At 39.3% G+C, this 15,989-nt stretch overlaps 1 protein-coding gene across 1 annotated transcript in view; it reads right to left on the bottom strand.

The window, feature by feature from the left end:
• Positions 1–265: 265 nt before the first annotated feature.
• The window catches only part of CALCR (calcitonin receptor), a gene marked incomplete at its 3' end in the record, with an annotated part of 66,584 nt that continues 50,860 nt past the window's right edge, over positions 266–15,989 (bottom strand). The window contains exons 8-12 of the mRNA XM_079711356.1: positions 12,978–13,038; positions 12,832–12,898; positions 10,363–10,581; positions 7,900–7,941; positions 266–538 (exon numbers count right to left, since the gene is read on the bottom strand). Of these exons, the coding sequence (XP_079567482.1) occupies positions 266–538; positions 7,900–7,941; positions 10,363–10,581; positions 12,832–12,898; positions 12,978–13,038 (662 nt within the window). The remainder of the gene's footprint in view (positions 539–7,899; positions 7,942–10,362; positions 10,582–12,831; positions 12,899–12,977; positions 13,039–15,989) is intronic.

The raw sequence follows: 15,989 nt of genomic DNA, 5'->3' as shown, positions 1-15,989 counted from the left end.
ACATTTGTATCTCAGTCCTGGATGAAAGATGGAATTCACAGGAGTTCACAAGTGTTGCAGAGGGAGACTCCATTCTGAAACTGTCTCCCGGTAGCAACAGTGTCAAGTAAAACTTTCTTCAGGTTCACTATGGACAAATGCACTTAATAATTCTCACAAATGAGATGTTTGCTCCTGGGAGGATGGAAATCACTTTAAATGCATGGTTGGTCTTTCTCCCAGGAAATGAGGGCTCAGTGATCACGATGCTGTATTTGCGTCACGTTCAAGCGGATGACTCTTGCTCGATGACTTCCATGGCGATGACCTCAGCACCCTCCATAACGATGACCTCAGCCCCCTCCTCGCCTAGGTTGTTGGTGGGCTCGTTCCTTGGCTCCTGATGGCAGATGTAGACAGGCATCTGAGGAGCCTCAGCCAGGGCTGCAGCGGCAGCGGCAGTGGCAGCAGCAGCGTTGGCGGCACGGTTGGCGCGGCGGCGGCCACTCCAGCGCTGGGCTTGGTATTGGTTCCATTGACGCTTCAGAGCAGCTTGGACCTGGAAGAGAAGAGAGAACCTTGTTTTCATACAATGGTAGGAAATGATCTGAGCCAAGTTCATGAGCACAGGTCTTGGAGCTTCTCAGAGGTTAGTGGAGGTTGAATTGTAATTCTCATCTAAAGGGCCGTGTGGTAAATGCTCTGCCTGTGGAATATACCATCTTGGAAGAAGAATTTGCGAACTGGAGAACTGAGTTACTTGCCTCAACTACCACTGGCAAGGTTATTTGCTGTTTTGAGCAAAGTTTTCTTCATTAGCTCTTACAGTCAATGAATGAAAATTTGACTTGGTTTCACATTCAGTATGGTATCCACGCCATATTAGGGAGACAGAGTTTGAAACCTTTTTATCTGCTACAACCTCTGATACAGCAGAAGGTTTTATCTAAATCTATACATTATTGGTCATGAAAAAAATATATGGAAACCATTCCACAGTTCTGGATTTTATGATAATGGCCTCATACTGTTGATTTTCCTTTATCCAACGTGGCTTGAGATGGGGTGTGCCCGATAAAGCTCTGGTTAATGGTTAACTAACCATGTCTTATTCATTTTTGTATTACCAGATGTCGTGGCGTTTGGCATAGAGCAGTTATTCAACAAATGTTTGTTGAATGGTTGTCAACATCCATTCTAGAATGATTTTCTCCCTCTTTAAGCCAAGAAAATGATCATCCATGACCATATTGTAATTAGTGCGTTAGCGTCTGGTGGTATTAGGGTGGGATGCTAAAACTGGCTAGAGTGAATTTGAGGAAGAGACTTGAATTCCTCCCTGAGGTGAACTGTAAACCACTAGGTCATCTACAGTTGTGATTAGGTCTTCTCTCTCACGCCATGGTGTATGATTTGGGGAATTACTCTTGAGCTCCAATGGGTTGCTAATATTGGAAATTATCAGAAGCAACCACTTGTAATATTGTACCAGCAACGAGCTGCGTGGGAGGGAATGGTTGTCACTGGGTAACATCACATCACCTTTCCTTTCCTTTTCCACTGATAAGGCCATTTCACTGGGTCTCATTTGATGCCATGAAAAAGTATTGAACTTTGGGTCAAGAAACTGATTCTGCCCACATTAGCCATGAAATCTTGGGTAGGATAGTTAACCCCTCTGAGTCTCCTTTCTTCAGTACAACTCTTCTACCCCACCTAGCTGTTTGAAGGATTAAATTGTTGCACTATGAATCATAGTGGCTTCTAAGATGTAAGTACCATACAAGGAGGCTATTATTCCTATTATTATACTCTTATTATGGCAGGATGGTGGCCTCAAGTCTTCAGACTAAAGGAAACTCTTACATCATATGTGTGGATATATATATATATATATATATATATATATATATATATATATATATATATATATATATTTGGAGGGTGGTGGTGGTAAGAAAATAAAAAAGAGCTCTTAATTACATAGTTTCTGATCTCATGTTCAGTTCTCTCTCATATATTCCAAGGTAGGTCTCCACAAAGAGTACTCTACAGCCTGGTAAAATATCTGATGCTAATACAAATGAAAGTTTTCTTCACATTGTGATTTGCACTGGCAAAAGGGTGTTGTTGGATCTTTTGGGAAAAGGAAAGAAAATACTCTTGGTGGGAAGATCACCCTAGGAATATGTTTTCAAATACAAAGGTGTTTATTAAAGGTATTAATGAATAAATAGTTCAGACTCTCCCCTTCCATCACTCACTTTGTCCTTCACTTCACTCCCCAAGAAGACAACTATGTTTCCCTATCAGTTTCTGGGCTTTTGCTTTGCAATCTGTGCAGTAGGGAGAGCTACAGAATTGAAGAGAGACTAGACTGATTATATCAGAAAGGATTGATATGAAACCACAGCTGAATATATCTGGGAAAGAGCATCCCTACTGAGTTATACTTTCAGATAAAACATGAGTAAATTTTACTTTTTGCCATGCAATGAAATTTCTCTTTTAGTACCTCTTCAAGAATCTAGTAAATATTTAAATTGCTTTCCAATTCTCTTTTGAACTTCGGATTTCTTTACAATGTATTTTCCTGTTGAGACTAACAAAGAGATAGTGATGCTTTATTTGGGTTGTACCATCTATTAAACAGGTCCTTAAATGCCAGGTTTATAATCTAGGAACTATCAAGTGCCCTGTTGAGGAATTAGGAAATATACTGGCTCAGCATAATTTTGGAGAAGCAATGTCCCCAGACAAAGGGAACTGATAGTTTCCGTGGATTCAGCATCTCTTAAATACCAACATTGTCTTTATAGCTAAAACGCAACACAGATATTTAGAGGTATCCGAGGCAGACAGTGCCCAGCAGGAAAAAAAAAAAAAAGGAAGTCTTTGTTTTGCCTCATCTGTCCTTTTAAAACAATCTCTACTGGAGTATCCATGCATACTACTGAAGTACCCAGAATGAGGCCAAAGGGTTTGAAGTCTATTTCAATTTTCTAAAATTGTTACAGAAATGTTCATAGCCTCCTATAATTGTATTCCAAAATTATAACCTATCCTTTTGTGTGGAGATGGCAATCTGCTTCCATTTGTAAACCACACATAGGCCCTTAGCAGCATGTGAAAGACACTTCAATTTAATACAGTTTAATAAGGGCAATTATCTCCTACAATACCACAGGTTGAGCCTAACGCTGCTTTGATCACAAGAATGTGGGCATTGAATCTGAAAAATACAGGGGAGACTCTGGTTGCTCCTGAAAAGCATCAGAAATGTAAGGAGTTGACCACGGGGTAAGTATAATATACAAAGTTTTGAATTACATAAATTCATTGCTCGTTATAAAAGCAGTTAACACAGATCACTTCACATTTCCTCGATTATGTCAATTTATTTATTGCCAACTTTAAAAAATAGAGCCCTGGTCTGATGGCTTGAAGACATAATTATTACACCTGGCTCTATTATTGACTAACTGTATAAGGTTGGTAACATTTGGGGCCTCCATTTCTATATTTGTAAAAAAGAAACTCAGGTTGGAATGTTTGTGGTTGAATTTGGATGTTTGTGTCTTTGGCCTTTGTTTTCCCATTAAGTTCATTATAAGCACTTGCAGTTATGTGCTGCTGAATGGAAAGTGGGATTTATCCCAGGAGTTCTGATTTTTTTTTTCTTTGTTTAGGACAAAGAAATCCTTGTTTAGCTTTGAGTCCCAAAGCTTTCTTGAGTCTCTAGAAAGACAATATTTTTGAAAACCAAGTTTTATTGAGAGAAAGAATTTCTAAATAGAAAAACTTATTTTTGCATATGAAGTGGTCTGAAAATAGAACTTTACTAAAAGCAATAGTATACAGCCACTATGGAGAACAGTATGGAGGTTCCTTAAAAAACTAAAAATAGAACTACCATACGAACCAGCAATCCCGCTACTGGGCATTTACCCAGAGAAAACCATAATTCAAAAAGAGTCATGTACCACAATATTCATTGCAGCTCTATTTACAATAGCCAGGACATGGAAGCAACCTAAGTGTCCATCAACAGATGAATGGGTTAAGAAGATGTGGCACATACATACAATGGAATATTACTCAGCCATAAAAAGAAACGAAATTGAGTTATCTGTAGTGATGTGAATGGACCTAGAGTCTGTCGTACAGAGTGAAGTAAGTCAGGAAGAGAAAAACAAATACCGTATGCTAACACATATATATGGAATCTAGAAAAAAAAAAAAGTTCTGAAGAACCTAGGGGCAGGACAGAAATAAAGACACAGACGTAGAGAATGGACTTGAGGACACGGGGAGGGGAAAGGGTAAGCTGGGACGAAGTGAGAGAGTGGCATGGACTTATATAGACTACAAAATGTAAAAAAGATAGCTAGTGGGAAGCAGCCGCATAGCACAGGGAGATCAGCTCGGTGCTTTGTGACCACCTAGAGGGATGGGATAGGGAGGGTGGGAGGGAGACGCAAGAGGGAGGAGATATAGGGATATATGTATATGTGTAGCTGATTCACTTTGTTATAAAGCAGAAAATAACACACCATTGTAAAGCAATTATACTCCAATAAAGATGTTAAAAAAATAAAAGCAATAGTATAGCGAACATGCAGGATATGACATAGGGAGAGTCCCTTATAGACAGGAAGGGGAAGTGGTGAGTACAGAGCCCTTCCAGTACCCCCCCCCAGAGGAAGAGGAGAGAGAGATATAAAGAGACACAAATGACTTTGCATTTCCACTTCATGGAGGGAATACTTGAAAAAATGGAGAGAAGAAAGCAAGGAATAACAGAAACATTCCTGTATAGCAGGTCTTTCTCTTTGCTTCTGAGAGCACAGTCCTGAAAAGTGATAGCCTTGTAAAGAAGTCCCACTCTTGGCCTGGTACCAGGTCCAACATGGTGCCTGAGCAGTGGAGTGGCAGTGACTATGGCACGTACTAAAGACAGATTCACAGGCCCTTCACAAAGGTGAAGAAAGGGGCCTGAGTTTCCAGGCTCCTCTGGTAGCCTGGAAGGGAGGACTGGTGTCTCAGGATAGGGCTGGGGCCTGCAGAGTGAAAGGATCTCTAGGGTCCTCAGAAGTGAGGGGAGCCACCATGAACTTCAACAGCGGGTACCAGCATAATACTTGGAAACCAGCTGCCCATTTGTTCAAAGGCTTTTGAACTAAATATTTCCTAGAAAGAGACTGTTGTAAAGTATTAGAGGCTGGTGGAATGAGCTCTTCAAAGCAAGCTAAGTTACAGCAAATAAACAAAATTTTAGTTTTCACACATTTCAATTTGTGACTATTTTTTTTTTTTTTTTTTTTTTTTTTTTTTTTTTTTGTGGTATGCGGGCCTCTCACTGTTGTGGCCTCTCCCGTTGCGGAGCACAGGCTCCGGATGCGCAGGCTCAGCAGCCATGGCTCACGGGCCCAGCCGCTCCGCGGCATATGGGATCCTCCCAGACCGGGGCACGAACCCGTATCCCCTGCATCGGCAGGCGGACTCTCAACCACTGCGCCACCAGGGAGGCCCTCAATTTGTGACTATTAAATTGAGATCCTTCTAGACCTTGCTGCTTTGATCCACAAACTACTTTATCCACAGTACATGGGCAATAGCAAGAAAAATGAAAAAGGGAAAACCTGCACTGTGTTGTTAGTACTCTCAATTTTTAAGCTACTGCTTAGAAAAATTGGGCCTCTCCATAGGTGTAATCATCTTTTTGTGGTCTCTTAGATACTTAACAATTTACTGAAATGATTGGGTGGTCAATGTCCACACTCTTGGAAAAGTTGTGGGAAATGTCTGTTTCACAAGCGTGCTCTCATGGTCATCTCCTGATTCCTTGTACTGTAATCCTCAAAATTCCTTTCCTGCTTTTAACCTACCCATTGACTATCTGATCCATTTCCATAGTAGGAGTCACTGATAACATATGGACAATAAAAATTAAAACCTTTATCTTCATTGTAGAACTGACATATTAGCTCCCTAGATCTCTGCTAAAATGTAACAGTCAGCCAGGCAAAGCCTGATCACAACCATGCAGCTGGAAATCACTTTCCACATGTGTAAGTGCCCTGCCCATGTTCAGTGTTGTAAGACAGTAAGCTCACAGGAGGCCCAGATGCCTGCAATCCATGGGGCTGAGCTGATACTACATTTGGCACAGTACACAGTTTGTGTTATTAGAAATGTCACACTGGTACGTTCCCCCAGTAACATGATATTAACTAAAACGGGGATGGTTTCTTTACTTCCAAAAGCAGAGATAACATACTTGAATTAGAGACTTTAAATTGTTAGGAGCACCTCTGGGCTTGCTTTCTATGCCTGCCACTTCAAAGACGGCATCATGGATAAGACACAATCAGTATTGAGGTATTTTTACAAATGCATGCAAGCCTTTCATGTTTTCAAGGTATGCCCTTCCTGAACCTGATTTTTATATTAGCCCTATATCGATATTATTTTAGATGAAAACATTTATTTTGTATGCCACCTGAGCCAACTCAAAAGGCAGGGATATTAATTCACAGAAATTGATATAAAGATGGGGTGACCTAAGCCCTATTTATTTATTAGTTTTTACTGTTCTTAAAAGACACTTTAACAGCTAGTAACAGAAGGATGTCTTTTCATTTCTATCCCAGACTTTCAGTATAGTCCCTAGCAATAGTGAATGCACAGTATATTTTTGTTTGATTAAGGAAAGAGTTGATGGATGGATGAATGAATGAAGGAATAAAATGTATCAATTAAAAGGGAAAGCAGGGGCAACCATCTTGCAGTTTTGGGGTTGGAGAGGAGCAAGAGGTTTTAGAGCTGCACAGTATTACAGGTGCTCACTGAATATTATTTAACTGAAAAAATAAAGACTAGAAAATCCATTAAATATCAATTAATAATGGTTAGAAAATCATTCTTATTACTAACTAGAAAATAATACATTGATCTTTTAACAAAATGTGATTTGCCTTGGTATAAAATTATTAATAGGAATTAATTTAAAATTATCACAAATACTTTTATATTAAAAGTTATGAGGTATATAACTCAAGAAAGTGTACTAACGAAACTTCAGGAAGGAGTCATAGACATAATGCCATGCAGTGGAAGATTTAGTCCATTTAATTGGAAATCAGGAATTCTGGGTTCTAGTCCTGGTTATAAACTATGATTGTGACATTGGGCAAGTCACGTGATCTTTCCGGAGTTTAGATTTCTCACCTGAAAAATGAGGGAGCTTTCAAATCATGTTCTTTAAAGCCCTGGAAGTTCTTAGGTACAAATTTAAGCAGCTCCACTTTAGTTTTACAAATTGGGCTCCCAGGCAAGATATCATTGGAAGAAAGGGAACTCTGGCTAAAAAAAACCCTTAAAACACTGGCCATGTGGATCTCTAGATTTTACTGATCTAAATATGCAGATAACAAATTACTTATTCCCTTTTGAGTCTTAACTCCAGGATGATTTTCAAAATGTTGAATAAGTGGTATGACACTGGCATCAAGCAACTGGAAAAGAAGTCAGTGAACCAGGACAAACTGGCTGGATATTGGTTCTGCCCTAGTGAGGAGTTGGGTCTTCCAAAGGGGATGGGGATGTGACTTAGATTCTATGGGAATCCAAAATAGCTTTCACTGTTGCTGCTCAGGGTGCTGACCAGCTTAAGGTATAATCCAAGGAAATGAGAATTTAGCTACCTGTCTGGATAATATCTTCAGTTGTACCACACAAAAACACAGGTAAGATTCAACTTGCAGTAGTGGAAAAAAATATGATCCAGCTAGTCATGAAACCCTGTAAGGTCAACTGTAGAAGTGAGAGCAAATGAAAAGTGCACAGAGGCCCTTTGGAGACTGTAAAGTGCTGGCTTTATATAAACGAGTGACGGTATTACATGTAACACACACTTACCTCGTGGTTGCAGAAGCAGTAAATGACGGCAACAAAGAATCCCTAAAAAGAGGAGGAAAAATATAGTTGAAATTATTTTTGTGTGCATTGTGTTGTTTAGTAATCAATATAAACAGACAACCTGGAGAGGAACATTTCACTACGGCAATAGCAAGTCAAGGCTCGATGAAAGTTACTACCACTCATGTTCAGTGCTTCACTACAAGAATATTCTATTAGAAATGCCTTTTTCTCGTTAGGATTCTATTGTTTGGCTAAAAAGACTACTCTCGTCAATCTGGTTAATATATTACGGCCTTTAACATGGAGATTTATAGCAGAATATGCTGGTTACAGGGGATTTGAAAAGAATCTTTGTACCTAAAAAACTTAAAAACTGAGATCTTGTAGCATTTAGTAGAGAAAACTTTTGCAAGCACAAGTGTCACAGTCAGTGCATGGCTGTGGGCCTGACTGTGCCCTGTGTCCTTATGGTGAACTAGTGCAGTACTGTTCCCACAGCCAAGTCCATCTCTCCAATAAGGACGTGGACTAAGTAACTTCTGAGGTTCTGGTCACTACTCAGAAGATTCCTTGTGTCCAAGCTTTAACTGCCTATAGAAATGGCCAAAATAATAGATCAGATTATTAAAATAATTCCTAAACTTAATTTTAAGCCCTATTAATCCTGGCCTCTTTCTTCACATTAAGCCTCAGCAGTAGAAAATAAAACTACTTGGACATGAATAATTGAGACAGCAAAACTCTGGCCTAAGAGCCTGTAGCAGACTCACTTCTGCCTTAGGACACACCATGTCCCACCCTTGCTTTCAAAGTACCTCACACTGTGCCTTCAACGAGGCTTTGGATCTGAAGCAAAGTGAACGGAAGCAAAGCAGCCACTCTCCACCCCTGTGTGGCAGACATGGGACCACCTGGGACGACCCCCAAGAGGCTGCTCCATTCTCTCCCACATGAGAAGAGACCTGGATACATTTCCCTATGTAGTCACTGAACTGTCAAAGATGGATTCCTGACATCCCTCTGACAGATGGAGGGAGACAGAGCAGGAGGCGTGGATGCTCTGTGCAAATTCATTACAGCTCCTGGAAAAACAATTCAATGTGTATTTATGAAAGGAGGGTCTGAAAATTACTGTATGGGAGACAGAGTATATGCGTGGGTGGGACCAGCTGAAGGTCCTGGGAGTAATGGGAAAGCAGAAGCAACAAAGTGCTCACAAAACCTGGTTTCCTTCACAGTTTTGGCTGTTAGCTTGGAGGCTGTAAGTTATGAGATTTTAGGTCAGCTTTAGAGTTATATCTCCTGACTTTGCCACTAACCAGAAAAGTCCATTTCCTTATCTGTAATAGGCATGAGAATACTTACCTCACACATGAAGTGCTACAGTACATATTAGTGAATGGTAGCTATAATTATGATGATTTCTGATGGACGTGACAGTGTCAGCCATACCCATTCTCTGTGGTCTGCCTGACATTGTAGGGATGGCTAAAATATAGGTATTCTAAGTTTCTGACCTCTCTAATCAGAACCAAGGCAATGAAGTGAAGTGACTGGAAACTGGCTTCCAGTTTAAGAGGGATATAGATTCCAGCTCGGGGTCCAGTGTTGGCATTTCACACTGATAGAAACATCTGCTTCTCTGCCCTGTGTTTTCATGGCATTAGCGACTATACTGATAATAATCCAGGTTGGAAAGCCAATTGGCATTGGTTACATTGGTCTTCAACAGTCCCCTCAGAAAAGCAAAACCAAATGTGGCCCTCAGATGCTGGGGAGGGGAAGGAAAGGTCAAAAGCACTGTGGGAGGGACTTCCCTGGTGGTGCAGTGGTTAAGAATCCGCCTGCCAATGCAGGGGGACACGGGTTCGAGCCCTGGTCCTGGAAGATCCCACATGCCGCAGAGCAACTGAGCCCTTGTGCCACAACTGCTGAGCCTGCACTCTAGAGCCCATGAGTCACAACTACTGAGCCTGAGTGCCACAACTACTGAATCCTGTGCGCCTAGAGCCCATGCTCTGCAACAAGAGAAGCCACCACAATGAGAAGCCTGCACATCTCAATGAAGAGTAGCCTCCACTCAACCGCAAGTAGAGAAAGCCTGCACACAGCAATGAAGACCCAACGCAGCCATAAATAAATGAATGAATAAGTGAATGAATGAATGAATAAAAAAAGCACTGTGGGAGTAGCTCTGCAGTGGGTTAGTCTCTGGACAAATATATTTGTTCTCTAAAGATGTATTCTCAAAGCTCATACCTCCTATTTCCTGTCTCCTTGCCCAATTTTAAGATTCAAAACGTGGGAAAGCAGGCAGTGAGAGAGACAGGGAAGGTAACATATGTTACCTTCCGGGTAACACGTGTTCTAAAGGGTCATTCTCATTTCAGAGGAGCCCCAGAAAACTGTGGGCCCTGCACCAACTAGCTGAATGAGTGGTTGAATAAGTGCTTTCCCTACCTGGAAGTGAATCAGAGAGTGCATCACGTAGTCATAGATCCTTCCAAGCACTGGGTGGGAAGGTCTCCAGGGAAGGACGACGAACTGGACCCCCAGCAGGGGCACCAGGATCAGAGTGGCCCTCACCGCCTTCAGGTACATGTGCGATTCCTCCTCCTGGGATTCCTTCATTTTCTTCACAAGCACCCGGACGATGTTGAGCAAAAAGAAGAAGTTGATCTGCAAAGATATGATCGTTCTGAGCAAATTCTTCAGGTCAGCACCCCTGAAGGACACCCACTTCCCTCAGTTCTCGCTTATCCAGTGTGGGGAGCAGACAGCACCTACACGGGACACGAGTGACTGCCTGAGAGGTAATATAATCGGCTCCGTGTTACGAGAACACGGAGCATCAGCAGAGCCAAATACTCTTTTCAGACGTGAATTAACATTTCCCCCCCTTTTCCCTATATGAGAAAATAATCTCCTGTATATGTAAGTATATTAGGTTCAACTCTAAGGAAGGTATTTTATTCTTTATTTAGGTTTTTATAATTTTTACAAAGGAAGTCATAAATGACACTTTTAGATTTCTCTTATCTTTTCATTATGAAGATTTTTCCCTTAGGCAGGACTACTTAACTAAAAGTAAAATGAGGGCTGAAAAATTTATCTGTAAAGCTTATGCAGTGGAGAAAGCTAACCCAGACTTCTTTTTTTCTAATAACACTTTTCAAAAGAAATCACTTCATTGAGGTATAATGTACGTTCAATAAAATGGAGATTTTAAGTTTACATTTGGGAAGTTTAGACAAATGTATGTACCTGTGTAACAACCACTCCAAACAAGAGAAGAGCATTTCCACCACCCCAGAAAGTCCCCTCTTCCCCTTTGCAGTCAACAACTCCCGGACCCCACCTCCAGCAACTGCTGATTCCTATCATCACAGAAATGGAATAATACATGGTGTGTATTCTTTTGTGTCTGGTTTCTTTGGTTTAACATACTATCTGTGTGATTCATTTGTATTGTGTGTATTAGCATTTCATTGATTTTTACTGCTGAGTAGTACTGCATTATATAAATAATACATATACATAATTTGTTTATTCATTGTCCTGTTTATGGAAATTGGAATGGTTTCCAAAATTTGACTATTATGAATAAGCATGCTCTGAATACTTGTATACAAGTCTTTGTGTGGGCATGTTTTCATTTCACTTGAATAAGTGTCTAGGAGTGGAATGGCCTGTTCATATGGTAAGTGTATGTTTAACTTTGAGAAACTGCCAAACTGTTTTCCAAAGAGGTGGCTTCATGTTACATTCCCTCCAGCATTATATGAGAATTCCAGTTGCTCTTTACCCTTGCCAACACTTGGTACAGTCACTTTTTAATATCAGCCATTCTAGTGGATCACAAATTACTTTTGGCTGTGAAGATTAGTTTTAAAACCAAGGTTGTTTTTAAAATTTAATTGATCATTTATTTAAAAATAATTAGAATAATTCTTCTACCTGGAATAGAAATAAATGTTATTACCCCAAAAATTCAAGAAAGGAAAGAGACCTTTAATAAACATTGAATTCTTATGGGGTGTTGTGTAAATATTCAAGACCCATGTTATTAGGTCCTCGTGAGCGCAGTTGAACGAGTAAGTACACCACTACTCTGAAAAATGGCAAAAGAAATTGAATTTGCATTGGAAAGGCCAGGAAAGTTAGGAGACAGCCCGGGTGATAACCCAATTTGATCAGTTACTAATGGATGCTTCTTCAATGCAGGAGCAGAATATGGTCTATGACTCCGACTGTTTTTATTTTTCTTACTCTTACCTGAAGAAAACACTATCTTTGAGGTTAATGGGGAAAATAATATCTAAATTTTAAATTTGATGGTTCTGATGATGGCCAACATACAGTAAACCATGGGTGGAAATAAAGAGCTTGCATATAGATTCGGACAGTCATATTTTCTCCTGGCCCAACTTCTTACTAGTCATGTGATCTTAAGTGAGTTTACTTGAGACTTTGGGTCTAGTTTTCCTAATGAGTAAAATGTCTCAATGTATCCACTTGGAAGGTCTGCTGTTAGTAACAGCATGGCAAGGTATGTGAAGTGCCTGAAATGCTTTAAGTGCATGTTCAGTAGTAGTTATGATGATGGCTCATGGACCAAAGGTGAAATGGAAGATGGTTTCGTTTGGCAAAGCCCAGGGAGAAATGCTGCAGGGGGACTTTGTGGTCTTTCGCTTTCTTATCAGCAACATCTTTACCTTTGGTCTTTAACTAGGAGAATTTATAAGTTGTTGGAAAAAAAAAAAAAAACCACCTATATTGTTGCTATGGCTTGTATAGAAATGAGCTTATGCCCCTCTACCCAATTATAGTAAATAAAAATCATTTTTAAAAAGACTCAAATCAAATTGTTCTTATTATAGATTATCACTAAATTAACTGTTAATAATGGATTTAAAAAGCATTTCTCACCACTAATGCCCCCATGACAGGACCATGGATGATGTAAAGCAGGTTGGTGTCCACACTCAGCCAGCAACTAAAAAAAAGAGGAGGGAATACATCAATACAATTGCATTTTATTTACAAATACGTTAACTAAGAACCACAATACTTACTTGTCATTGAATAACAGTGCCCTTGCGATAGCATGGGCAGTGGTTGGCACCAGCGGGAGCCCTAAAATGTGAAAAAGTACAAAAGCTATAACTACAGTTTTATAAAAATTGTACTTTACTTTCAAGAATAGTGGCAAATTTAATGTCTTGTCAACATATTGCCCTGATATTTTTGTGCAGATTATCTTTGGTCAAACCAGGTAAAAATGCTCTTAGAACATCATGTGCTGTCAGAGAGTTTGGTTAACAGCATCCAAATAATTAAAAGCCTTTCACAAATTATCCAGTGTGGTAGGTACATTATTACTCTCACTATGACCATAATACCATTGTTATGCCTATGGTGATGATGGTGACTATTAATTGAGACCAGAAAGCTTTTCATTGTGTGTGAACTGGGCTGTCTTACCCAGGGGAGGTGGGTTGTCCTGAAGGGAAGGGACCTGAGATGGCATATGAAAGCCATAGTCCGATTGCTCCAAAGACTTCTTGGTGCTCTCAGTATTTCTTCCAGGCTTTTTGTTTTTCTGTTTATATCATGTGCATTGATCCTATTTTCTTTCAACAAGAACACTTGAGAGTAGCTAGTACATACCCTACCCTCTGTAAGTTCTGGCTCCAGGACCTTTTATTAAAGCAGCTCAGAATCTACTTCCCTGAGTAAACTTGAAGTACTAGTCAAAAACAACTTTGAGTTTATAAATGGAACGATGGAGATAGCTGCTGGTGATGCGTCCTGTCAGTCTGAGTCTTTTAAAAATCAACCTTTATTCTATAAAAGTAATCTAGAGTAAAGCTGTAACTTTTGTAAAAAAAAAAAAAAAAAAAAACTTCCTCAGATACACCCGTGCACAACAGAAAATTGTTTGATTTGGTTGACACATTTGTAGACAGTTTTTAAAACTATTATCAATTAAGAAATGTGTCTCAGAAGTGAATCAGACATCCACACTTCTATTTTCTGTGAATTATATGCAAAAAGAGACTCAGAACATCGAGTTTTCACCAAAGAACCATCTCAGCTTCTTAACCCATGAAGCATATAATTCAAAATAGGACCATCAAATGTTTGACTTCGAAGAATTTTGAGTCTATTTAACACAAAACCTGATTGTGTTTTATTCACAGCAGTTCTAACATCCCACTCAGGTTTAGAATCAGAAATTCACTCTCTGACTTTACTTTGAAATACAAATTTTAGAATTAGACAGCAAGAGAGGCAATATGGAGACTTCACTTCCACCTTGTCATTTTGTAGAAAGGAAAATGTGATTCTTACTTAATACAGAGAAGAGTATAGACCCGTATCTGTTAATTTCTAGGGTTCTTCACCTGCCTCTAGCCATGATGTCACTTTTTACAGTTTATTTTTTCTTTCCTTTTCCTCTTCTTCCAGGCTTCAAGCATCATAACAACCTTTTCCGCCCACTAAAGATGGTCAGAGTAAGAATAATCCTCTCTCCCCAGTATTCTTCTTCAGGAGTGCTGGATAAATTCTACTTGTTCATTATAAAAGTCCATGGGTGGGGGAGTTCCTTCTTTGATTTATAACAATGGGAGAAACAGCAAGGTGAAGAATCAATCTGAAGAGGATTGTAAAATGATTTTTCTGAGAACTAAACTTCAGTGTTTGAAGTTGCTTCGATTTGAGAGAAATTGACCAGTAAGCTGTCCAGTGCAGACTTTTAAGGAAGTAACTACTGAAAGAAGCCTTTTTTCATTTTCTTTTGGGGGGAAGTTCACCACCAGATACTTTTCACCCAGAGGGTGATGTTCATACTGTCTCTTATAATTCTTTGAGATGGACTGGGTAATATTACAGCTGAAATGAATGGATGAGATGTACATCACCTGCAAACAAAGTTAGGTCTCAGGACGTAGCTTTCTTGGGTCAAATTTTCTGCTGTCCCACTTTCAAACTCTTTTCAAAACATAGGTTACACCTTATTTCATGGCATTGGACCTAAATTTTAGGACCTATTGTACTGTTTTGGTGTGAAAATAATTTCAAAAGGACAATAAAAATATCCACTAGAAATTTCTTCTTCTCTGTTCTATTAAATTCTTTAAAGTTTCTGTGCAACTATTTTTGTTGAGAATTTATTTTGGTTGTAATTTTACTTGTTTTCCTCCCATCCAAAGATAATGCTTGCCTGAAGTTCTAAGAGAAGGCTATTGCTTTAAAAGAAGTCATCATAGCTGTCTTACAATTTTGTTCTCAGAATTGAGATTTGGTACTGTGATTTTTGAATGGTAAAGAGTTTGGTGGAATTTTAGTGTGTGCAGGAGTGGAGATAGATTTAGCCCAAGCATGTTAAAAAAAATAATTACATTTTAGAACTATACTTGTTGACTATCTTTCTAAACATCTATGGAAATTTAAATCCTTCTCATTCTTTTAAATGGACGGTTCTGTGCTTACCTTACTGAATGTGATGTTCCTTAGGATTCTGCTTGAATCATTCTGATAAAGTTTTAAGTATTCTCTGATTAAGATATCCCATAAATATTTTACTTATTTGCATTACCTTCTTTTTGATACAACAGCTTGTTCTTTTTTCCTTTGAATTGTAACACACATGTACATGTGTGTTAAGCAGATGTCTTCAAAGAGCTGACTACGATGATGCTGAAAGTTTTATAACGAATTCACAATGCATCAGTATGGAAAAAGCAGTATAAATTGCTCCTTCCAGGGTGCTCTCATCTCTGCTGAATGTCACAAGCAAGAATAAATTTGCAGCCTTTTCCTTCCATGAGAAATTTTCTGAGTGTGGCAGACAGATGTTTTTAAATAGTCAAAATTGGTACAAGAAGTATGCCATACATTTTACTTCAAAGGAAATAAGTAAACTAGATCAGACAGAAATGGTGTCTGTGGCGGGGGGCCAGGGAGAGATGTTATTTTCAGGTTTTCAGTTTGAAGGCATCTGACCAGTAGCAATCATTATTATTGTGATAATCAGAATTGCTATTGGGGGGAATTAAATTGTAGCTAGTTGATTCCTGGCA

The sequence above is a fragment of the Hyperoodon ampullatus genome (assembly GCF_949752795.1).
Source record: "Hyperoodon ampullatus genome assembly, chromosome: 9".
NCBI classification, from domain to species: domain Eukaryota; kingdom Metazoa; phylum Chordata; class Mammalia; order Artiodactyla; family Ziphiidae; genus Hyperoodon; species Hyperoodon ampullatus.
The sequence above is the reverse complement of the archived record's forward strand: the minus strand, read 5'-3'. Positions and strand labels throughout refer to the sequence as shown.